Source organism: Protopterus annectens, chromosome 11.part0, assembly GCF_019279795.1.
Source record: "Protopterus annectens isolate FY-2018-M chromosome 11.part0, PAN1.0, whole genome shotgun sequence".
In the NCBI taxonomy this organism is placed as follows: Eukaryota; Metazoa; Chordata; order Ceratodontiformes; family Protopteridae; genus Protopterus; species Protopterus annectens.
This window is the reverse complement of record NC_056745.1, coordinates 284,301,145-284,325,780: the sequence shown is the minus strand read 5'-3', so window position 1 is coordinate 284,325,780 and position 24,636 is coordinate 284,301,145. Positions and strand designations below refer to the sequence as shown.

At 44.2% G+C, this 24,636-nt stretch overlaps 1 protein-coding gene across 1 annotated transcript in view; it reads left to right on the top strand.

Annotated features, from left to right (window-relative positions):
- The window catches only part of UTP20 (UTP20 small subunit processome component), a gene marked incomplete in the record, with an annotated part of 2,478,305 nt that overhangs the window by 1,987,358 nt on the left and 466,311 nt on the right, over nucleotides 1-24,636 (top strand). Inside the window, 1 exon segment of the mRNA XM_044087776.1 lies at nucleotides 6,406-6,562. Coding sequence (XP_043943711.1) covers nucleotides 6,406-6,562 — 157 coding nt within the window.

The following is a 24,636-nucleotide window of genomic DNA, read 5'->3' as shown; positions in this document are numbered from 1 at the left end:
GATCCAAGCTGGGCCATGTAGAGGGCAGATCTGTCGGGGTCCTTGGACCCAAGGATGCCTTCCTCAGGATCAGCTTCAGCCTTTGAAAAGATTGTTTCTGTCTCTCATTTGGGAGAGGGAGCACTCTGCTCTCACCTAGATCTGCCCCTAATCCTCTCAGCTTTGGGTGAATTCGTTCCCATTCAGTCCTTACCTGTGTAAGTAATAGTTACTGTGACTTATAAAATTCAGTTTAAGACCTAGAACCTAAAGAATACTACCACTATAAAACATAGTTTGTGCTGAAGAGTTTACCATTTTTACTACTTTCATAATCCCTATGTTTCCAGAGATATGAACATTTGTTTGAAATCTGAAGACATAATTTGATTTTGTTAAAAGGCTTAGGCTCCACCCATTGGAAGTTACAGTGCAAACTTCCTGAGCTCCATTGGAGGGAATGAGTTAAAGCAGAAGGGAATTTGGTGCCCGATGCCCCTTCCCAGGAGGTGTCAGTGTTCCTTGAGGCCTATGAATCTGGTCCATTTACATTCTTGGTGATACCCCCTGTATATGATTTAATTGACCTTCTAAACCAGTGGGCTCATAGGAGCTGGATATAATGGAGCCTCTCCCCCATAAACTTGACAAAAATTTAGCTTCTTCCAGGCAACACCACACTTGAATTAGGGTCCTCCCTCTGAATACCATCATTGTGGCAGCATTCAGTAAGAGGAATTGTCCAAGGAAAGTTCCTCTGTCTATTCCACACAGCAAGGAGTCTTGGGCATTGGATAGATTCAGGAAGTGGGTGTATGCTTCAGTGACATTTGTCCTACTTGTGGTGAACTACATGGCCCACCTGACTTGCTCACAGAGGGACTTAAATGAGGTTTCTAAGTTTCTCTCTCTCTCTGGTTCTGTGACTGCAGAGTCCAGGAAACTGATGGAGATACAACTAGCTACCATGCAATCTGTTTTGAATGTGTACATTCCCTATTGTCTAATGCTGCAGATGGCACATTAAGAGTAGCATGTACTGGCAACACTATCCACCTCCATGCCTGAATGCATTTGTGACTTTGCAGAGAACTTCAAGACACTGTTCTTAAATAAAGATACACTTGTCAGAAGTGAGCAGGAGGGGAACACACTTTCTGCAGTCAGAGTCTGGTTTTCCACCCCACAGAGGTATTTTTCCCATATCTAGAAGTGCAGTAACCACCTAAGGTTTTGTAAATTCCAGGGTATTACCCTGACACTTCTGGAAACCGGGCTGCTGGTGAAGAGGGCAGTACAACAATGAACTTTGCCCTAGAGACAGAGGTGGTCTTCAACATGAACCATTTCAAGGTCTGTTCACTGACAAACCCTTTCAGCATTCCTGAATGCTTGCTCAACTGCCGTACTCTGGAGGCAGTCATGGATGTTTGTCTCTGTAGCCACATGCCTGGGCAGCCATCACTCAAGATTCTTTGGTGTGGAGAATAATTACCAGAGACAATATCTTTCCTTTTCTTTTTTCTCCATACTTAAGTTTAAAGTCCCTTCCAGATGTTTCACCCCCACAGCAAAGATCAGCAGATCTTGAAATTTTAACACTGCTATCCACAAGAGTCATCCAGGAGATCCCATGAGACTAGAGAGGATCTGGCATCTACTTTCAGTTTTTTTAGTTCCAAGGAAAGATGGGGATCTTGGCTCAGTCTTGGACCTTTATCAACTCAACGCAGACATAGAGCAGACACCATGCCAGATGGTCACAGTGCTGTCCATGCTGCCTGTGCTGAAGAAAGATGATTGGATATGCTCAGTGAACCTCCACATTAAGATGTCCAGGCATTCCAGAAAGTACCTACACTTCCATCTCACCTCAACCCCCAGGTGTTCACCAAGTGTATGTCAGTGGTAGCTGCACAACTCAGACTGCAGGGGCTCTGGGTGTTCCTTATCTAGACAACTGGCTGATAATGGCCATCATGACAGACTCCTTTGTTCTAGCCTGTTTCTCCTCACTTCACCTGTGCTCATATCTAGGGATTGCAGTCATTTGGGATGTCTCCTTTTAGAGCCTGTTCAAGCATTTATAGGATTCCTCTTGGACACCATCTGTCAGAGTGAAACTTCCAATAACCAAACTGTCTACACCTGCAAACATCTCAAGTGCTATTGCATCAAAATCCTCCAACTCAGCTGATTCTGCTCTTGCTGGGAACCATGGCAGCATCAGTTCCTTGGGTCCCCCACCCAGAGATATTACATTAGGGTCCTTCAGTTTTCCATTCTCTGTCATCAAATGATTTGTCTGAACAAGCTCACCCTGAGTTACAGACAGAATATTTGTGAGGTGGAAAACATCCCCTGGTTCCATTAGGCTGTCACTGTGCCTTACCCCCACCGCAGGCCACAGTGACTATTGATGCCTCCCTTCTGCTGCGGGGGGGGGGTGTATATCAAAGAGAGAGCAGTCCAGAGTATGTGATTGCAGACAGAAGCCAAGTTTCACATCATTGTACTGGAGAAGATGGTGGTCCTGCTTGCTGGCCTTTCAGGATCACCTCCCCAAGTGTGTGATTGGTGTACATACAGACAATATGAGAGTGGTCTGGTACATCTACGTGGCAGAACCTGTTCCTGGTCTCTTATGTCAGGAAGCCATGTGGGTTTGCCAGTAAGCATTGTCCTCCCAGCACTTTCTTCTTGCAGTGCATATCCTGGATAGATCAAGTGTTTTGGTGGACTGTCTGAGCTAGTCAATTCTTTTAACTCACAAGTGGTCTCTCAACCCATCAGTGGCATCTGTAATCTTCAACCTCTGGGGCCACTTTGCTGTGATCTGTTTGCAACCCCATCCATCACCAAATGTAACAGTTGTTTTGCCCTAATCCCCCAGGAGCTACAGTCCCCAAGGGATTCTGTAGTGCATTCTAGGCCCACTGTGCCTATTCCCCCTATACCACTCATAGCCAGATTTCTTCATAGAGAGGACTGGTGCAGGGCAACAGTGATTCTTATTGCTCCTTTTTGGCCCTACTTTGCTTATCTTTAATGCAGTTTTTTTTCCTGGTGTACAACCACCTTTAAGGGATCTGGTTCTTCCTAGGGCCTGTCTTGCTTCAGGGTGTCACCACTGCCTGTTTTGTACCTGCAAGTAATGCATATCTGAAGTTCCTATCATTGGAAAATACTCTTTCTGGTAGTGGTGACTTCCACTAGGAGGATTTCATAGTTGCAGGCACTGTCTTGTTAAGTACCATATGCAACCTTCCACAGGGGACATTGTGTCTTTTAGGATGAATCCTAATTTCTTACCTAAGGTGGCTTCTTTTTATTTCCTTGAATCAAGCTGAACACCTTCCGGTCTTGTTCTCCATTTATTCTAACAAGTGTGAATATCACTTGCATTCTTTAGATGTTCGTTGCCAGTTGTGTTTCTATCTTTGTCATACGAAAAAGTTTTGGAAGTGTGATCAACTATTTGTTTCCTTTTATAAATCCATGTCTGGTTCCTTTGTCTCTAAGGTGACTTTATCCAGGTAACATTCTAATTGTATAACCTTTGTTTACAAGTCTAGAGGACTGACTTTTCCCTCCAGACCAAAAGTGTATTCCACTAGAGCAGTTGCTGCTTCTGCAGCTTTCTTCAGCATTGTCCCAATCTGTGCAGCCACTACATGGTCTACAGTCTATACTTTTACTCATTATAAGCTTGATTTACTGTCCTGATCAAGGGAATCCACCATCCTCTGGAAGATCCTCCTAGGGTTCATGTAGCTGGGGACTCTTTCCTCAGTAGCTGAGGTGAATGGGAGAGACCACATTGAATATGAAATATATGTACTTAGCTTTAATGCTAGATTTCTGTTGTCTTCTTGTTTCCATTGGACTGCATTGATTTTAACTGTGACCTTGACTTATTTCATCCATACACTGAGCTGTCCCTTTTATGTAGTAGTGCTAGTAGGTTTTTGGTAACATGTTATTGTTGGGACAAACTCAGTCTGAGAGCTGGAAAGGCGAATAGTCCATAGTCATTCATGTCTTTTCACTGTTGTCTTTCCCAGGGGAGAGATCAGGGTACAGAGAGCCCTTCTGATCTTGGATGTGTACACCATCAATTCAGGTTCTGCCTGAAGGAAGTGCATGATTTTAAGACAACAGAAGTGCCATTCTGATGAAGTCTTTGGACAAAGCACTAAATCTCCGTGAATAAATACAAATTATTTTACTCGTGATGTTTCTGCTGCCTTCCAGTGAATTTTTTTTTTTTGTTATAAATTTGTTTCTACATTCTGGGGAGTGTTTTGATCTTTTGGACAACAAAAGAGTTGTTCATCTCTTTTGTTCCAGGAAAGAGAGGAACTGACATTCTCTAATGTGAACTGACAGCTGCAGTATGTTTTTTGCCTTCAGTTTGCGTATTGCTGTAAATAAAATACTGCATTTTGGAGGCAGTGGAGTGGCCTCATCAAGTATTTACTGTAAGAATGTGTTTATTGTGGACATTAGTGATGTAACCAATAGGTTATAGGGTCACATCTTTGCCAGGCACCTACTGCAGCAGTTACACTGTCTTATGTACTTTGGTGTTTCAGGGTTTTGCCTTCTGATTCTCTGGGTTCCTCCTTCCTGGTGAATTTACTTTGTGGGGTTAATATGTGTTGTAGACCCATTTGAGAGTGTCCACAGTGTTGGATATAACAGGTACGTTCTTCTTGTTCTACTTGGTCTGTGAGGAGTTTGCTAATCAGATGCTAGAAATTCTGCCGTTATCCCATGTGTTTGAATGGCATATGGTTTATTTCACCAACTCACTTTTCAGTGACTCATAGTTGGATGGGCCCAGCTAAGTTATGGTAATAACCTTCTAGCTTGTTTTTCTCCATACACCCTATGGAAGGCTTTTAAAGCATATCCACTGTGCAAGATGTTTCAACCCCTGCACCACCTTTACTTAATATAATTAATCCCAAAACTGAAAATGTCAGGAAAAGTTATTAAAGTAATCATTGGGTGTCAGTCAGTCTAACTGGGCTCTTCTGATTGTTTTTCTAAAACATGACTTTAGAGCATGACATTTAGATAGCCCTTCCTTCTAGTCTCAGCTGTTGGAGTTATCTGTTTGTTGGTTACATACTTGTAAATTACTTTTCAACAGTGTAAGTGTTAAAGCTTCACTGCATCTTAATTTACAGGCAGTGCTCTCTCAAGGGTAGGGTTTAACTATTAGGCATTGAGGCTGGATGTGCTGTCCTAGTGTGGAGCTTGAAGTAAAGACATGTAAGCTTGGGACACATGCAGCCATGAGGGCAAGAGCTTCATATGAGCAATACCGAGTTATAATGGAGGGAATGAACCCTATTGTAGATCCATCAAGGAGGGTCCCCTCATAAATCATCTGATATGGTAATAACTTCTAGCTTATTTTTCTCTTTGATCCTCAAATTATTTGGTAAGAAAGAAGTACAGGCAGTGTGTCTTACTGCTCCTTTGTAGTCCTCCCACATCAGCCATACTGATAAAGTTCTAAGGGAGGACCAGGCTTTTTGGAAACTGTTCAAGATCCGTCAGTAGAGAAGTCTGTTCCCTTGTGGTGTTTAGAGGAGATGGCATGTGATCCTTAGACCTGCTTGGTGTCTTGTTCTTGTGATGATGTGGAGTTATGGTAGGTGTGTATGCAACAGCATTTTCCTCATTTATAATTTCTGTTGTGTCAGTATGTTACAAGTCATGACAAGATCAATTGGAGTGAAAAGAACATTAGATTCATTTGGCTTCATTGGCTTTGTTTTCCCTTTCTGTGTACAAGTTTCTCCCCACGTTTCATCACTTATGACAACAGGTGTGCTACGCTGAGTTGCCAGCTTCCCTTGAAAGCATCATCTCCTCAGTATGACACCAGGTTAATGTTCATGTTTCAGGCAGGGTATGGTGATACGCAAGTTGGGCACAGGATCAGAAGAATATCTCTTTATGTAGATCTCTGTTTCAAAATATTACTTGATTCTTTACAGTTTGTGGTGGGCATTTATATTTATTTTCTATATATATGATCTGTAGCAAACTACTACATTTGTTTTGGATGTTTTTCCAATGTACATAACGTCGTTTACTATTTAAAAAGAGACAGTAAATCTTAAAAATGCATAACATTTTCCAGTAGTGATGCTAAAACAAACATGTATTGCTTCTTATTTTCTGTTTTGTATACTATTTTAAAATGTTTTTATTCCCCCTTTGTCTCATTAGTGAGTTATTCTAAACTTCCAAAATAATAAGTCATCCATTGAAGTTTTGCTGCATTAAACTGTTAGTTTTCTTTTGATAATACTGTGATTTACAATACACATGAACTTTGCTTTGCTGAATTGTACAAATTTTGTTTTTCATATTTTTCAACTGTATTAATAATAATCTGACTTCTAGCATTCTTTTGAAAGTCTGCTTGCTACTGAGGAACAGGATTCAAGAAATAAGAGACATTGCTCGTAACACCCTTATTAAAATAGTTGAGACACTGGGTCCACATTATCTGAAGTACATTTTAAATGAAATGCAGTCTGCTCTGGTCAAAGGATATCAGGTATGCACTATAGTTATCTTTACTTACTAGCCTAGTTTTCATTAAACTCCATGGCTGCTGTAGTTATTGTTGTGTACTGTTAAAAAAAAACTTTGGCTTTGAATGATGTAACTTAAAAATTTATTTTGCCAAGATTGTTGGTTGTTTTGTGGGGCTTTTCTACAAACATCCTCTCTGAAGTGGTGGAGATTGTGTTTAAAAAAAAGACAAATGCATAACATCATGTGCCTATTACTAGTCGTGATTCAGGCACCTTGCTGCAGTGTAACTGACTGACCAGTAGTATGCATCAACTTATATTGAGAAGTAAGCTGTGGTTCTTTCCCTTGCATATAAATTGTGTTTATCTTTAAAGATATTTTTTTCTCCTGGATGGACTTTTTTTTTTTTGATAGGTGCCATAAAAAGGCCAGATGTTTTGTATGGAAAAAGGAAAGTGAATGTGTAAAGGTCAACAGACTCTTGAGTGGTGGGTTTTTTTGCAGTTCAGTCTACTGGTGCAGGTGAAGAGCTCTTGAGTAGGAGCAGACAGCTGATTTTAATTGATATAGTAGAGGATGCTCCTGTTGCAACCAGTAAGGATGTGTTTGGCTTTTCCCTCAGTTGCTTGGATTATGTTGGTGTGTGTGTGTGTGTGTGTGTGTGTGTGTGTGTGTGTGTGTGTGTGTGTGTGTTTTTCATGTGTTCTGATTTCATGGACCTGGTTTTCAGGTTTATACCCTATAAGCTGCAGTCTGGATTTTTGAACTGCTAGGCTCACTTTTTTCCTGCCTGGAGGTATTTGGTCCTATTTTTATTATAGTGTTAATACTATTTGAAGACTGAAGTGTTTCCTTCTTTATTGTCTTTAATAATTCTGGTTAAGAAACCTGATTTGGATCCTGCTTTACTGGGTAATTTCCACCCTGTTGCTAACCTTCGTTTTAAGATTATTAAGAAAGTAGTCAGTGTATAGCAGGGTCATATTTTTTCATTCCATTTTTGGCTGCCAGATTGGTCATAGTGCTGAGACAACACCCCTTAAAGTACTTAATCTCATGGTGGTAAGTGACCAGTGATTATATTCAGGTTAGCTCTTGTTAGATGTCTGTATTTCACATAATAGATCATGGTTTCCTTTTAGAATTACTTCTGAATTTATTGTGGTTTTTCTTCTGTAATTCTGACTTGGCTTGTTACCCATTCTTTTGGTCACGGTCTGAGGATCATACCAATGCTTTATTCGTCATTGGACCATCTTCTGGTTTGCCCAGTCCCACAGTGCTCAGTTCTGTGACTGTTTTTCACTCTGTGTGCATCTTGTGAGACAGTTGTTCAGGAGCAGAGTCTGCAATATCATTGCTATGCATGTTATACTGTGGTTAAGTTTACCATTCCCCATAACTCACAATTTCGTTGTAAACTCTTTGAATACCATCTTCAGATGGATGTCTGATTTTTTTACTGTTAATTCCACATAAGACTAAGGTAGCGAAGTTGTGGTGGTTTTTGCTACCAATTAGGCCCTACTTGCCAGTAGCTTCTACTCCAGTTATGATCTTGGTAACCATGCCATTAGCTGGAGTTTGTTTCAAGAGTGCATATTTAGGTCTGATTTTGGATTACAAGCTGACTCTGCAGGACCAGATCTCAATCATCACTAAGTACAAATTCTTCCATCTGAGGAACATTCTGTACAACACCACCTTATTCCATCTGAGGACCTTCTTGTGATGCTACATGCAGTTGTATCAAGATGGTTTTGGCTGTCATACTTTTATGAGAGTCCTTCCTAATCCCTGTCCTATTACATTTGGTATTAGAAATCAAACAAATCAGAAAAAAGAAGTGTTGGTTGAAGGGGGGTGAATAAGCACTGCACACCCCCATGCAGGGAGTATAACATGATATAATGTTTCACAACCTATGGAAAAGTAGCCCTGTTTTGTCAAAATGGCATTTTGATCAAGCCAAACTTGAAGACATTTGGTTACTTATTGGATCAATGCTCTATACTTTGGGTTGCTTGAGTGTGAACTTGATTGTTTACAGCCAGTGCAGAATTCCCCAGGAAGAGTTTTGCATGCATACCTTTTTTTTTTTAAACAAGAAACATCTTTATTAAAATATCATGTATGACATATGCAGTGTTACATTTATATAAATGAAAATAAACCAAACATTGTCGACACAACTGTAGGTACAAACATTATACATCCTTTTTAATATAGTCAGTCATTGTTAGTCAACCATTACATAGCTCATTCAAATCCTGCCTTCTTTTAAACCTCTTTCCTCCTGTGGATGTATTGATCCCACATTTCCCATTTTTTCCTGTGTAATTTGGTGGTACCATTTTCTAAGGATCCCAGTTCCAGTTGTTTTACCTCTGTTACTATCTTCACTGCTTGTAGTAAAGTTAATTTAGACTTAAATTTCCATTTTCTAGTAATTGCTTTTTTGGCAGCCGTCATAATTAGACTCAGCAAGACCTTACTATGGCTAGGCAATTCTAATTCTGTATCATAGCTCAAAAAAATAATTTCCCTAGTTACTTCAATTTGCTCATCTAGCTTTTCTGACAGAGCGGTCTGCAGAGAATCCAAGTCTGCCACTTCATTACACTTCCAGAAAATATGTTTCCAGTTACCTCTTTCTTCCCCATCACACCTCTAACATTTGCTGTCTACCTGAGGAAAACTTCTTTGGAGTCTAGTTGGGGTATAAAAATACCTATGTAAACACTTCCAGGCAAAGATCCTAAATGTTGCATATTTGGGAGACATAAATATAGTGTCCTCCATTGTTTCTTTGTGAATTGCTTACCTAATCTCTCTTCCCACTTCTTCCTAACCTCCTCTGATTGATTTGTTTAGTTCATAGGAGGTTACCAGGCTAATGGCCCCAGGGCCCTTACGTGTCTAGCCAAGTTCAACCCATGTTTCCAAAGAGAGTGTGGTTCAAGCAGACACTAAAATCAGCATCCATTGCCCTGTTCAAGAGGGACACAGGTGGAAACCCTGGACTAAATTTCCGGTTACCCATCCAGTTGTCCAAACTGCCCTTAAATAGGGCCAATGAGGGGCTTTGTTTAACATGAATAAGAAGCTTGTTTCAAAGGTAGGGCAACCTCTGTGAGACAAATATCTTTCTCCAGCAAGTTCTGTTGTCACATACCAGATTAAGGTCCCTTGAGCGAGTGACCCATGTGCTGTTTGACTTGCGAATGTGCAGCATTTCCATTAAAACTGGGTCAGAGAGTGCTCTAGATGCAAGGCACAGGTCACCTCTGAGCAGTCTGTACAAAACAGAGTAAAAAGTGACAATGATTTCAGTCTGTCTACGTAAGACAGATCTTGAAGACCCTGAGTTTTCTTTGAAGGAACCTTTGTGGTCACTCCAGTTGCTGCAGGTGTTTGAAAAAGAACATACCAAATGGAGCATTGTACTTTATTATTGGCCTGATGAGGCAAGAGTACAGGGGGATTATAACCTATTTTTTTCTGGAGGCATTGCCCTTCTGAGATGAGCAATATAAAATGCCCTTCTTAGCACTGTGGAGACAAGGTGATCAAAGTTAAGGTTGCTGTCAACCTGTGTGCCCAGATCTCTCACCACTGACTGTGTGCTTAGGGTATTGCCATTGATGCGGTAGTTTGCAAGAACATCACCCTTGCATAAGGAGATAATGCATTTTTTGCATTAAGTTTAAGAACATGACTTTGGCAGCAGTCATTAGTCTGCATAAGACCTTCTTGCAATATGTTGACATCGCTAGGGGTTTCAGTGATCACTCCCAGTTTGCAGTCATCAGCAAACTATCAGCTACAGTCCTTTAGTTTTAACCTGTATTTAGGAGAACTAGATTCTGAACAATAGGGTTCCCAGGACCAATCCTTGTGGAACACCACTGGTTACAGGTCTGCTGGAGGAGGTGGAGTCTCCTCTTTTGACCATGTGAGTTCTATCACTGAGCCAGTTTGCAACCCACTTGACAATGTGTAGGTTGATACCCAGCTGGGTAAGTTTTTCAGTGATGTCTGAGTGGGGAATTGTGTCAAAGGCCTAGGCTATGTCTAGGTAGGCCATATGCACAGACTAGCCCTCATCTAGGGCTTTGGTGGCTGTCTCGAGGCAGTCCATCAAGTTTAACAGGCATAATTTCCCCTTGACAAAGCCAAACTTGGTGGGGTTGAGCATTTGCAGATTTCCTGTATCTTAAGGTCCATGATGATTCATCTCATGGCCTTGCAGATAAGGCTGGTCAAGACTAATGGGTTTGTAGTTCCCGGGGTCCGTGGATGCACCCCCTTTGTGCAAAGGGATGGCGGTAGCTGTTTTCCATTCCTCTGGAATGAAGCCAGTGCTTAAGCTGTGATTAAAAAGCGTGTTCAGTGGTGATACTAATTCCTGTTTTAACCCATGTAGAACGCAGCCCGGGATGTTGTCTGGTCCCATAGACACTGTGTTTTTGGCATTGGAGAGGGCATTTAAGACCTGCTTCTCGGAGGTACAAGGCGGGAGACAGTTTTAGGGATGCTTTGAGGTATATGTGGAGGGGACAGGGGGTGGAAGTTTTCACTGAACCTGTCAGCCAGCAGGTTTGCTGTATCACAGGTTCTGTATATGTAGTACCATTAACTGCAAGACCAGTGGAAATCTGGACCTTACCTTTGAGATTACAGATGTAACAAAAGAACACCTTGTGGCTATCCTTAGTTAGGGAAGCTAATTTGGATTCGTAGTGAACTTTGGAGGACTTCACTAGGAGTCTTATTTGCTCAAGTTGAAGAGGGAGCGGTTCCGGTTTTGAGACCGTTCCTTCCTACTCTTAGCAGTTTCTTTCTCCTGTTTTATAGCCTGTTAATGGCAGTTGTCCACCAGGCAGGTTTGTTTTTCCTTGAAGATCTTGCTTTGGTTCTGTCAGGTATGGCAGAGTCAAAATACAGTTGTACAGGTGCTTGTATAAAGCATTGTTGTACAACTCAGCATAGGTGTCTGTTTCATCAGTGGGAGAAGGGACTATGAAGCTATTTATGCCATCAAGTAAGAGGTTGTAATTGGCCTTGGAGAGGTTTTTTTTAGTCTAGTTGTTGCCAAGAGGGGGGTCTTGTGTTATAGTTAATTCTGTCGAGACTGATTTGTAGTCAGATCACACCAGGGTTGGACACACACTGGGGGTGGTGCAACGGTCCCCCATATTGGTGAGCACCAGGTCCAGGATGTTTGAGCCCCTTGTGGGTGTGTCAACCAGCTGGTCCAGGGCATTGGAGTTAACAAAGTCCTTGAACCTTTGGGCAAGTGAGTTAGAACATGTATAATTTACCCAGTCTATGTACTGGTAATTAAAGTCACCAACAACCAGGGTGTTTGGTTGTATCTTGACTGATTCAAGTAGATCCAGGTAGGTTGAGTGGATGTCCTTATTCATGGAGTGGGTCCTGTAGCTGTCAATGACCTGAAGAGGGGTCCTACCTACAGTCAATTGCACCTTTAGTAATTCAAGGGAATCATACTGTGTAACCAATTAAATGTTGTATTTATCTTTAATGAATATTGATAAACAACCTCCTTTAGTTCTCATGCCTTCAGTTTGTGGTCTACTAATTTGTCCTTTCTTAAAGGCAACTTCTGTTCTACATTCTACTAAAAACTCTACCAGTACTGGTCTTTCATTTAGGACCCCCCCCCCCCCTATTTCTTTCTCTTTCTCTGATGTCAGTCCTTGTTAGGGAAGTCAATCTCTTGCCTACAGTTCAAATAAGTTTTGGCATCTTCCCATTATATTACCTTTCCCGCTGTAATTATTTGCTCCCAATACCTTGGTTCTTTTGCCAGTTTTCTTCAATATATTCCTGTCCTCTTGCCTATTGTGTGTATCCCTAATTGCAGTCATCCCTATTGGCAGAATCTCATTTCTCCATTCCAGTGTTGGCTTAGTTCTTAAAAGACCTTCTGCTACTTTGTGAATATAATATTATGTATGATTATTGTTGTTCTCCTTAAAGGTCAGCATCCAAAATCCCAGTCTCCCTGTTACTTGAGCTTCCCCCTGTTCATCTTCTCTCTTCACTTTGAATTATAGTTTTCTGCTTGTGCTAAGTATAGGAACCTTAACTGTGTTGCTCTGAAATACCCCTTCAACTCTGGTAATCCCAAGCCATCCTGTTCTATTGGAACAATAAGCTTATCCATCTTGACTTTTACCTTCTTCCCCTCTCAGGAAAAAATCTTTCAGCTCTTTATTAATTGCTAGCCACAATTTTTCCTCTGGGTAATAAAAATATGCTTGACCTGTGTATAAGACAAAAGGGACTGAAGGCATTTTAACTGCTTGTATCTTACTATAGATATCCATATAATAGTGCTTCTGTTTTCTCAGTTTTTGTATTATCTTTTGTTTAGTCTCTTCCCACATATCCTTAGCTGTCACACTGGTATAATTTTTAACCCGTACTGCTAAATACTTAATTTTATCATGTCCCCATAAATATGGGGTTTACTATCAAAAGACTGTAAGTCATATATTCGGCAGTTACAACATCGAAATACATTTATGCGACGTTCATAAGTACTTGAAAAAATATCAAAGTTTAAATACTTGACAAATAGCTGCATTTGTCTTTAAGAACATTGTGGAAGTGAATTAATGCATTAAAACATGCGATAATGTTAGATCTGAAGTAGGATGTTCATTTGTCAGCAACCTGTGGGTTACGGATCCGATATCGGATCCGAGCCGGCAACTTGTTTCAAGCTAATGGATCCGAGCTCCTAGCTCCTCCCTTCACCCATAATCCCCTGCTAACCCTCCATGACCCCAGATCTAGTTTGCCGCGCTTATGGATGGCTGGATCCTTTTGAGCTCATCAGCTAAGTGAAAATTTTACTACTTGTATCTGTACTTTTTTACCTAAAATTAATCAAGTAAAAGTGTGTAAGTGTTAGGCTCCTTATTATTTGTTCTTTACTTAGTTACCCCTCCCTTCGCTGGTCGTTAGTGTGTGTTGCGTTTCTTTTGGGGCCTGTGTGTGTGTGTGTGTGTGTGTAGTTGTTTTTTTTTCTTAAAAAAAAAAAATAATAAAAAAATAATGGCTGAGGCCCCAAAAGCCATATTTTCCAAATGTACCGAGTGTGGCCATAAGCTCTCCCCGGCTGATGGCCACACTCGGTGCGTTCGGTGCCTTGGGGTTGAACACCTTACCTCAGGCTGTACCATCTGTGCAGCGTTCAACCCCAGGGCACTGAAAGAGCGGAGGTCAAAGTTGGTCCTGGCGGGACTTTTACCCCCGGACTCGGCTTCGGCCTCCGCTACCTCTGCTGCCCCCCTGCCTCCGTCCGGGACTCAAACTCCCGCTAAAGTGTCGGAGGACAGGGAGGCCAGGAGGGAGAAACGGAGGGAGAAGCAAGCACCACAAGCGGCGGGCCGAGACCTCCGTTTCGGCCCCGCCAGCTAAGCGGGCTTCTCCCTCCACTGCTTCTAGGTCTCCTCCTCCTCGGCTCCGATCCCCTTGTTTCTCCCCGGGGCCCGAGGAGGAGGAGACCCGATCTCCATCGAGGTTATCGAGGCGGCATTCCAGGCCTGCCTCGGTGGCCTCTTTCAGATCTACTTTCAGTTTATCCGATGCAGACTTGGACCGGATGATGCGAAGATTCATCCAGGCCCAGCTGCAGATGGGAGTGCTCTTGCCTCCCCCCCCCCAGGGGGGGGGCTCGACACCCTTTTTCCACCTTATTGCTCCTTCTCCGACCCGCTATCCGGGTTCGGAGCGTTCGGAGCCGAGCAGCGTTGGAGCTGGGGGTGGGTTGGCACCGACAGTACTTTGTACTTCGGATCTGACCCTGCCCTCGAGCCTGTCGGATCCGACCTCTCGGAGCCGTGGTCCAAGCATCGGATCCGGGTCTCGGTCTCGGCGCTGGCTCCGATCCTGTCATCGGATCCGAGTGGGAGCCGACTTTCGGATCCATTAGAGAGTGGCTCTCCCTCGGCCTTTGATGTTGTGGAGAGGGCTCTGTTGAGAGCATCCGGACCCCCGGTCCTTGCATCGGCTCCTCCCTGCACTCCCTCTCTGCTGGGCCAGGCTTCCATCACCCGGCCAAAGGGACAGCCTGCTTCGATGTCACAGATGGTTCCATTGGAACAAGATGTTGCTGGCGAGGCCTCCTCGGACAGTCCCCCCGAGGAAGCTCCCCGTAAGCATAAGTGCAAAAGGAGGCACGTGGAGTCCCCTGAGTCCTTAACCGAGGACACAGACTTGGAGGAAGGGGAAGGCTCCCCAAGATCGCCTCCTGAGGATGTCTCCTTTGGAGACATCATGGAGATGCTGAGAATCAGAGGTGGGTGGTCTGCCCCCAAGTCTTCCTCTGACGAGTCCGTGTTTCTGGAGGCATTCGAGGCAGGCCCGTCTACCTCTTTGGGTGTCCCCTCCGGCCGACCCCCTGGTGGACCTCATTACCACCAGGGCGTGGAAGGATCCGGACACCGTGGAGCCAATACCAAAATGCCCGGATAGGATTCTTAGCCCCCCCTCAGACTGATCACATTGGAGTAAGGGGCCCCCCGTAGATGCCATGTTGACGGCGGCAGCCACAAAGAGGGAATTGGCTCAGGAGAACCCCTCAGTCCATCCACCGAGCAGAGAGTCCAGTTTGATGGACCGCTTAGGGAAGCGAGTCTTTAGTTCAGCGACCTTCTCGGTAAGGTCTCTGAACTATATGGCACATGTCATCAGGATGCAGCGGGATCTTATCAAAGAATACGCTGCATCCCCCCCTGAGTCCATGTCGGAGGATGACAAACAATTGTACTCCACCCGAATGACCACTCTGAGATCGATTTCAAACACCTCTATGTGGCTATTGTCCCACGCCACAGAGGGAGCCGCTAGGGCTAGCGGAGCAGGCCTAGTCATGAGACGTCAGGCCTGGCTCCATCATTGCGATTTTGCGGAGCCCTTTAAAGCGTCCTTCGCGAACAGTTCGCGAGACACTTGTCCAGAGCGAGAAGGACGGGAAGACGTTGTCTGCCATCGGAGTCCGCTTCTCTGCTCCCCAGCGGTCCTTTTTGAGGAACCAAAAGGGTCAGAAGAAGATGTGGTTCCGAAAATCACAACATTCCCAACCAGCTCCGGACAACCAGTCCTACCGTGGCAGAGGTGGACAGGGGAGACGCCGCCCCAGGGGCAGAGGGGCTCCGAGAAACTTTGGGTCCAGAGAACCTTTCTCTGAGCGGCCCGCACAGCAGCCCTGAGGTGTTGCCCGGCTGCTCCACTCTGGAGGCAGTCGGGGGGCGCTTCTTGAAACACCTAGCGGCATGGGAGTCCATCACGACAGACCGCTGGGTGCTTCACATTATATCCAGAGGGTACAAAATACCAATACTCCATGTCCCCAAATCCAAGATCCTCCCCGATGTACCACCCGATCAGAGGGAGGCCGCAGCTGCAGAAATTCAGCAGCTGCTAAGAAAAAGAGCCATCCAGCCCATCCCCCAAGACCAGCTCGGATTAGGGTTCAACTCCAGGTTCTTTTTGGTGCCAAAAAAGACGGGGGACTTGAGACCGATCCTAGACCTTTCCCGCTTGAACCTGTCAGTAACCAAGGAAAAATTCCGGATGGTCACTCTTCAATCTATTCTCCCTCTTTTGAGGGAGAACGATTGGATGTGCTCTATAGACCTCAAGGATGCATACTACCACGTTTTAATGGACGAACAATCCAGGAGGCTCCTTCGCTTCCGGCTGGGGGCCAGTCACTACCAGTTCAGGGTCCTTCCCTTTGGCCTCACCACAGCCCCCAGGGTGTTCACCAAGGTATTAGCAGTGATTGCGGCCCACCTGAGACTCCAGGGAATACAGGTCTTTCCGTACCTGGACGACTGGCTCCTGACCGCACCAACAAGGCATCTACTTTGCTCAGCCAGAGACTTCTTTCTCCATCTAGCCCCACAGTTAGGCATTACTATCAACGTCGGCAAATCTCTACTGGCTCCAACGCAGGTCATAGAATTCATACGTGCCAGAATAGACACCAGAGATTTGCGAGCCTTCCTAACTTCCGAGAGAATCCGGAACTTACAACTTCATGTGCGGGCTAGCCTCCATTCAGAGGCTTCACCAGCGGAATTGGTCCTGAGGGCACTAGGCTCCATGGCGGCAGCGATTACGTTCCTTCCATGCGCCCGTTTGAACATGCGGGTACTGCAGTGGACTCTGCTAGTGCAATGGTCCTTTCTATCCCTTCCTCTCCACCATCCCATTGCTATCAGCAAGGCTTGCAGGAGGGCGCTACTATGGTGGCTCCAAGCCTCGAACTTCCATACGGGCCGTCCCTTCTGCACCTCTCCCCCTCTCGCCACGGTGACCACGGACGCTTCCCACCTCGGGTGGGGGGGGCATTATTCAGGCAGGACAGTCCAAGGCACGTGGAACGATACAGAGACCTCCCTGCATATCAACGTTCTGGAGATGAGAGTGGTGCTGTTGGCGTTGCAAGCACTTCAGGGCTTCCTCCCCACAGGAACGATTGCAATTCAGTCAGACAACATGTCGGTGGTCTGGTATATCAACAAACAGGGGGGAACCAGATCTTACCCTCTATGCCGCGAAGCCATGAGAGTGTGGGAATGGGCGATCTCCACCAACCGCTTTGTGATTGCAACGCACATTCCGGGGAGGACCAACATCCTAGCGGACAAGCTCAGCCGCACCCTTCTTACCCTGTATGAGTGGTCTCTCAATCCACTAGTAGCGAAGCAGATATTCGCAACATGGGGGCAACCCTGCTGCGATCTTTTTGCATCTCCATCAAACACCAAATGCGACAATTTCTTCGCTCTAATCCCCCCTCCAGGGGAAACTCCAAGAGACGCTCTGGTGCATGCTTGGCCTCCCGGTCTACTCTATGCCTATCCTCCTCTACCACTAATGATACAACTCTTACAGAAAGCCTCGCGGTTGGGGAGCAAGATGATTCTCATTGCCCCATTCTGGCCTCGGCAAATTTGGTTCCCTTACCTGTGGTCTCACCTTGTGAATCACCCTTGGATTCTAGATCCCACTCCGGATCTCATCTCCCATCCGTCGAACTTACCAACTCCAAACCTGGACAATCTGAAACTGACAGCTTGGTTGCTCCAGTTCCACTCCTAGTTAGGACTCCCGGTATCTCTTCACCAGTCAAAGCCATCCTCGTGGCAGCGCATAAGCCCTCCACCAGGAAAGTGTACCGCAGTAAATGGAAACGTTTTTCCATCTGGGCAGAGCATCACAATCTAGATCCCTTAACGGCTCCTCTTCCATCCATATTAGACTTCCTAACTGAACTCTTTCAGGAAGGCGCTAGTTGTTCAACTGTCAAAGTGCAATTGGCAGCCATATCACATTACCATGTGGGACATGATACAGGGCCCTTGATGTCGGCCAAGTTGTGTAAAACCTTTCTCAAGGGCACCTTTTTACTTAGACCCCCTGTAAAGGAAGCCGTGCCCCCCTGGGATCTTACATTAGTTCTTCAAGCCTTGACTGCTCCACCCTTTGAACCCGCTGCTTCAGTAGATCTCAAATTCTTGTCATGGAAAACAGCATTCCTTGCAGCCATCACTTCAGTGAAAAGAGTGTCGGAGCTTTCTGGCTAGGCCCAGATCATGACCATACTGTCAGAACACCCCCCTAATTGATAGGCTTTCTCCCAAAGCCTTTTCAATGCTTTCATGACCCTGCACCAGTTTTCACCTTCCTCTGTTCTTTTGCAGTCCTTTAATCCCTCCACTGAATTCAAGAGGACAGCTGCAGACTCCTCTTCAGATGAGGAGAAATCCTCTGAAGGTGAGTCATTGGCCTTATTCCACCCAGGTAGCTTCATGCCCCCCCCCCCCCGAGTATGGTTCCCCAGAAGAGGACTCTAATGGTACAGATTCCCTTGGGGAGGATATTTCCTTTGGAGAAACTATCCAAAGCATGAAAACATTTTTCAAATGGGACTGCTGCCAAGTCTCATATATTCAGAAGAGGTATTATGACCTCTTGCAGATGGATTCTCCATCACCTTCTGCTATTCCCCCCAGTTCTACCAGCTTTTCTGGATGTATTTACGGCTGCTTCCAAGTGCCCAGACTTTCAATCCTCTGCTCCCAAGCTTAAGTTCCTTTTTAAAGCTCCATCTGCAGACTCGGCAGATAAGGCCTTCAAATTATTGTCTTGTACTTCCTTACTGCCCTGTGATAAAGAGAGCAAGATTATGTTGAGACCAGGGAAAAAGGTCTACACCTCTGCTACCCTGGCCTTCAGGGCAATTAATTACCAGACTCACAAGGCCAAATACTCTCCAAGTCTCCTCTCTGATGCAGGGAAACTCCTTTCTGAGCTTCCAGATTCTCTTGCCATGGCAAAATTGGCTACCATTCTCAACTCCTCTGTGCAAAGTTGTAAGGCATTCCATCAATTGCAGTTATGATGCTGCAGATGCCTGTGCTAGGGCAGCGGCCTCTGGGTCGGTTTTTAGGAGATATTCTTGGCTCAGGTTACAACCCTCACGTGATGACTTTAAGGACAAACTCTTGGATGCCCTTGTGGATACTAAAACCTTATCTGGTAGCTCGGCTGCAGAAATATTCAAATCTTTACAAGAGAGCGGTAAGGAGCTGCAGGACCTGAAGCATATCTTGATTTCTCCTTTTCCCAGGTTCTAAAGGAACTATTCAACAAAAACTGCCTTTATTAGGAAACCTGTCATGCCTCCTCTTTCTAAAAGCAAGCGAGGCCCTAGGAAACAAGCTTCTTTTAAATCTACCACATCCACTGTGGTTCAGAAGCAGCCCTTTCAGTCCCAATCTAAGCCTGGCAGCCTGTGACTACCTGCCTCCAGGGCCATTCACTCCCCTGTCCCATCTTTCTCTGTCTCTCTCTTATGACTTGGAGTCAGATCACCCAAGACTCTTGGGTCCTGTCCATCATCCAGAGAGGATATTTCATGGTTTGGGAAACTTATCCCTCCCTCAGAGGCATCCCACAACCCATCAAAGGATCAAATGGCCCTCTTCCCTCAGGTAACTTCTGATCTTCTCTCTCAGGGAACTATTCAAGAGGTCTATTCTGCTCTACAAGGGAAAGGGTTCTACTCCAGGATGTTTTGGTTCCAAGGAAGGATGGCCCATGGAGACCCAGTCTACTCCTTTCCCACCTAAACACCTTTTGGATGATGATTTTGCCCTGTCTTTTTCCTCTCATTCTTCCCTAGCTTTCATGGTGTCATTGGACATCACCGATGCTTATCTTCACATCCCTATTCACCCTCAGTTCAGGAAATTTCTATGTTTTTCTGTTGCTTCCTCTAATTTCTGGTTCTGTGCTTTACCCTTTGGTCTCTGTATGGCACCAAGGGTCTTCACAAAATGCTTGGCTCTTGTCATAGCATTCTGCAGACTGCAGGGAATTCAGATCTTCCCTTATTTAGATGATGATCTTATCCAAGCCCAATCACTAGACCTACTTCAGGAGTCTCTTTCCTTCACCATTTCCCTTCTAGAGAGTCTAGGCTTCAGTATAAACTATCAGAACTCCTTCATAAGGCTACATTTTCTTGGTTGCAGGATCCAAACAGACAGGATGCTAGCTTCCCTACCCACAGAAAAGGTGCTGTTCATCACCTTTTACTTCCAGAGCATTTTACCCCTCCAGTCTATGACTGCCAGGGACTTCCTGTGCCTCCTGGGGTTAATGGCATATACTGTACCCATGCACCCCTGGACCAAACTGCACATGAGGAAAATTCAGTAATTTCTAAAGACTCTTTGGATGTAACACTCCCACCCCTTGGATTTCATGATTCCACTTCTCCCCTGCATAAAAAAGGAGTTGGATTGGTGGATACTTCAGATAACCAAAAGTCCTTGTCTCCCCCTACAGCCACCCTTCCCTTCCCAAGAGTTATACACATATGCTTCTGACGCAGGCTGGGGCACGACTCTTCTATCCTGGAGGGTCTGCGATGTGTGGTCTCCCACACAGGCAATGGAACATATCAAAGTAAAAGAAATGAGAACCCTGATTTTTGCTTTGAAAATCTTCAAACCCAAGCTTTTTCCAGGGGTGCTGAGGTTCACTACAGACAAAACTACTGTTTTGTGGTACATCAACAAGCAGGGGGGAATGAAGTCTTGCGTCCTATGCAGACTAGCCCTATATGCCTGGGAATTAGCCCTTCAAAGCCAAGTCTCCCTTCAAGTGATGTACCTTCACTCGGCTCACAGTTGGTGGCAGACACATTAAGCAGGTCCATGACCCAGTTCCACAAATGGATATTACACAGGGATGTGTTTCTGAACCTGATTCGTCGTTGGGGTATGCCTCAGGTAGATCTCTTTGCCTTCCCCATGAACAAACAACTTCCAAAATGTTGTGCCAGGGTTCCACACCCCCTGACATGGAAGGTGGATGCTCTATCATTTTCTTTGAAGGGGATGCTTCTGTATGTATTGCCCCTCTTATCTCTCCTCCAAAAGGTCCTACTGAAGATTCAGCAGGATCAACAAAATCTTGCTGCTGACTCCCTTTTGGCCAAGGCAGCACTGGTTCCCCCTTCTCCTGCACTTATCCAGGGGCAGTCATCACAAGTTACCACACAGGATGGATCTACTCACACAGGAGAAGGGAACACTGATGCATTTATAGCTCTCAACTCTGAACTTGGCTCTTTGGGTGATAGGATTTTGGTTCCCTTTAGACACCTATTTTCAGAGGACGTGCTTCAAGTTCTGCAGAGGCCAGAAAACCCACTACTAGGAAATCCTATGTTTCCAAATGGGAAAAGTTTTCTATCTGGTGTCAGAAGAAGGATCTGCAACCACTGTTAGTGGATGTTCTGGTGATTTTGTTCTATCTGTGTGAACTTATGAAAGGTAGCCTATTCTACTGTACAGTGAAGGCACACCTTTCAGCTATCTCAGCTTGTCTGCCTATGTCACCCCCTTTAGCTTCGAGGTCAGAGGTGAAAGTTTTCCTAAAAGGCGTCCTTCACATTAGTCCAAGGAAACCAGCTCCTCCTCATTGGGATCTCAATTTTGTGTTAAAGAAGCTCACATTGGCACCTTTTGGACCAACAAGCTCCTCTTCCCTGCAACATTGTACATAGAAAACAGTTTTGCTGGTGGCCATTACGTCTGTTAGAAGGGTCTCTTAGCTGCAAGTCATGTCTGCAGTCTGCACTTCTTTTTGCTGAACAGCTACAGTACTTTTCCCAGACAGTGTTTTTTGTCACCTTTTGTAGCTGATTTTCCTTCAGGTCCTTTGCATTTCTTTTTTCCTGGCATCCAGGCAGTGCACTTAGTCAGTTACTGAAATTTACTCAGAAATCCAGGTCCACTAGCTTTCTCTGCTAAGTTTTCTTCTCTCACACTAGGAGAGACAGAGTTAAGCTGTTACCTGATGTGCAGCCATCTTGGAAGTGGGCTTTTGCAAGCATACCTTGTCAGTGGCACATCTGTGCTGCAGAATCTACACTGGTCCCCATTAAATGCAGAATGATTGTCAGGCCTTTAGTCACGCTATGCTTAGCCAAGCATATTCAGGATTGTACTGTCCTAAGGAGATCCGTAGTCTGTTGGGCAAGTACAAATTTGCCATTCATCCTCTTTGGGACTTCTAGATTCCTAGAGTGACTTGAAGCATTCAGTTTTCTTTCATTAGATTACTGCACATTTATTGTATGTGTTTATGAAGTACTTGGACTGCATTGTTTAGTAACCAAATTTGTGGTATGTATCCAGTGTGTCCATATTATTTTAACCACTGGCACTACTAAAAGCTATTGTATTCACTTGTTTATATTAGGAGTCATTGTAAACATTTTCCTCTGTTTATTATTTCAAATAAATGTAAAAGTACTGCTTTTGTAGGTGTCTGTACTGCCAGTTGTCCTGGGTCACGGCTAAAAATGGTCAGGTGACTAGCCTCATCATCTTTTTAACAAATGTGAAATAAATATTTAAGATGTGAATAGATGCACAATATGGACATTTCCTTTTGTTAAATTAAACTTAATTTAACTGCTTAAAACATAACTAGCACCTTAGCAGAAATGCTTTAGCAGATTAAACTGCGCTAAAGTTCAGAATGCACTTGTGACCTAGGGAAAAAGCAGAGAGCAAGCTGAAAATGAACAAGAAGTTATGTTTCTGCTCTAAAGCTACTTTAAAATCAATCCTAGGAAATAAAGCCCTACAGATAGCATTTCAGAAATGAATGCATGAATAATTAAAACGTTTAGCATAAATGTCTCATGTATAGTTTATTTAACTCTTTAGGCTGAAGAGTCTAATACACAAAAAATGAACCATGCTTTCTTGTGTTATAGTAGTTGAGAGGCACTAGAATATGGCTGAGGACATGTACAAAATTATAAAAGATCTAAATAAAGCATAATCCTGATTATGTACAGATTTCAAATGGTCACCATGGGGCTTACTGAAGATGCATTTTTCCCTATTTTGGCCCCTTTCCCCTTAGTATAAAGAACCAGCTGACCATCAACTGCTCAGTGTTGCTTCAGCTCGATCCTGACTTGTGTCTCTGGTACCACCCTCTGGGGCTGGGTCCATCTCAGTTATCTGCAGATTAGGAAGGAGAAATGGGAAGTGAAGCAACCAAGCACTGTTAGCTATGTTGTGTTAGTGTACTGAGAGATTTTTATGATGTCTTAACTTGACAGGGTTGCTTGAAGTAATTTTTCATGTCACCATTGTGCTCATGGATTCTAACCTTTCTGTTATGCTGCCCAATATGGTGTTTATCACAAGGACATCGGGGTTCATAGACAAACCACTGCATTATACAAATCCTAATGTTTCCCTACAAGTGGAGCCATTAATAGTATGCTGAACAGAATTATCTTTATTATAAGACAGAGAGCAGCCTTTGCATGCTGTGAAATCATCAGTCACTTGATTTTGCTGTAGAAAGGTGTCTGAATGGACTGATTGATTCATGTGACTTGGAGAGTTCCTGTAAAATATTTCAGGGTGTAACTCAAAATCCCCCCCAAGAACATCATCACCAATACCATTGTACCTATTAACAAAGTATATATCTTCTCCACCTGTGTTATTGTCAGAATGTTTTTAATCAAAAGCTTATCTCTTATAACAATGGGTAACTTGAGCCAGCTCTATGGTATAGAAGAGGTAAAGCCTTCAGTACAATGCAGATGACTTGAGTCCAGCTAGTGGCCTTGATGCCTGCAAGAGTTGGCCCGGGAAGATAGCTGTGAGTGGCTATTGTTGGCATGTCCATCTTGGTGGGAAGGAAGTAGTTCTGGATTGTCACACAGGTGATGTGTTGGGAGCACTAGGTGTTCACCTAGTGGTGTTTGAGCCTGTAGACCCCCGAGGTAGCAGCAGTACAGTTGCACTGTCTAGCTAGATGAAATGTAGCATAAGGAGGCATGTTTCTCTTTAGGAGGTAGAGACTACAGAGCTTAGAGGAGCTGCCAAAAGGGGAGACGTATGCTTCCAATGGGAAGGGTAGGTCAGTTGTTATTCCAGTAAGCTGACTCACTCCATAGCTCCTGACTCTCATTGGGGAACTGAGGGTTGGTCTGGATTCCTAGGCAGACAAGAATGTGCTGTAGGGCTCTTACCTATCCCAGGAATGCCCAGCTGTGGTTCCACACTCCAGAACAAATGATCCATTTGGATGTAGATAATGAAAACATTTGGCAGAATCCGTGAGAAGCCAATAAAAGAAGTGCCAGAGGCAGTTTGTTAAAAGAGATTTTGAGTCTTCATTTTGATACTCTCAATTGCCAAGTCTTACTAGAAGGTTCTCTGCTATAAGGCATTGCCATCTAAGCACAGTATGAATTCTCCATAAGGGAGAGATTTAATGAGATAATAGGGGTATTTGCTTGTGAACAGTAAAAAAAAAAAAAAAAAAAAAAAAAGATGCTGACTGTGGGTTATATTTGTTTACTACAGTAGCACACTGATCAAAACTGCCCATTTGCACAGCCCAGGTGAAAATAACTGATTTTTTCCAAATACAATGTAGTGCAACTGAAAACTGCTACGATGCTTTTTAGTGAAAAGAAGTAAGGTCATCACA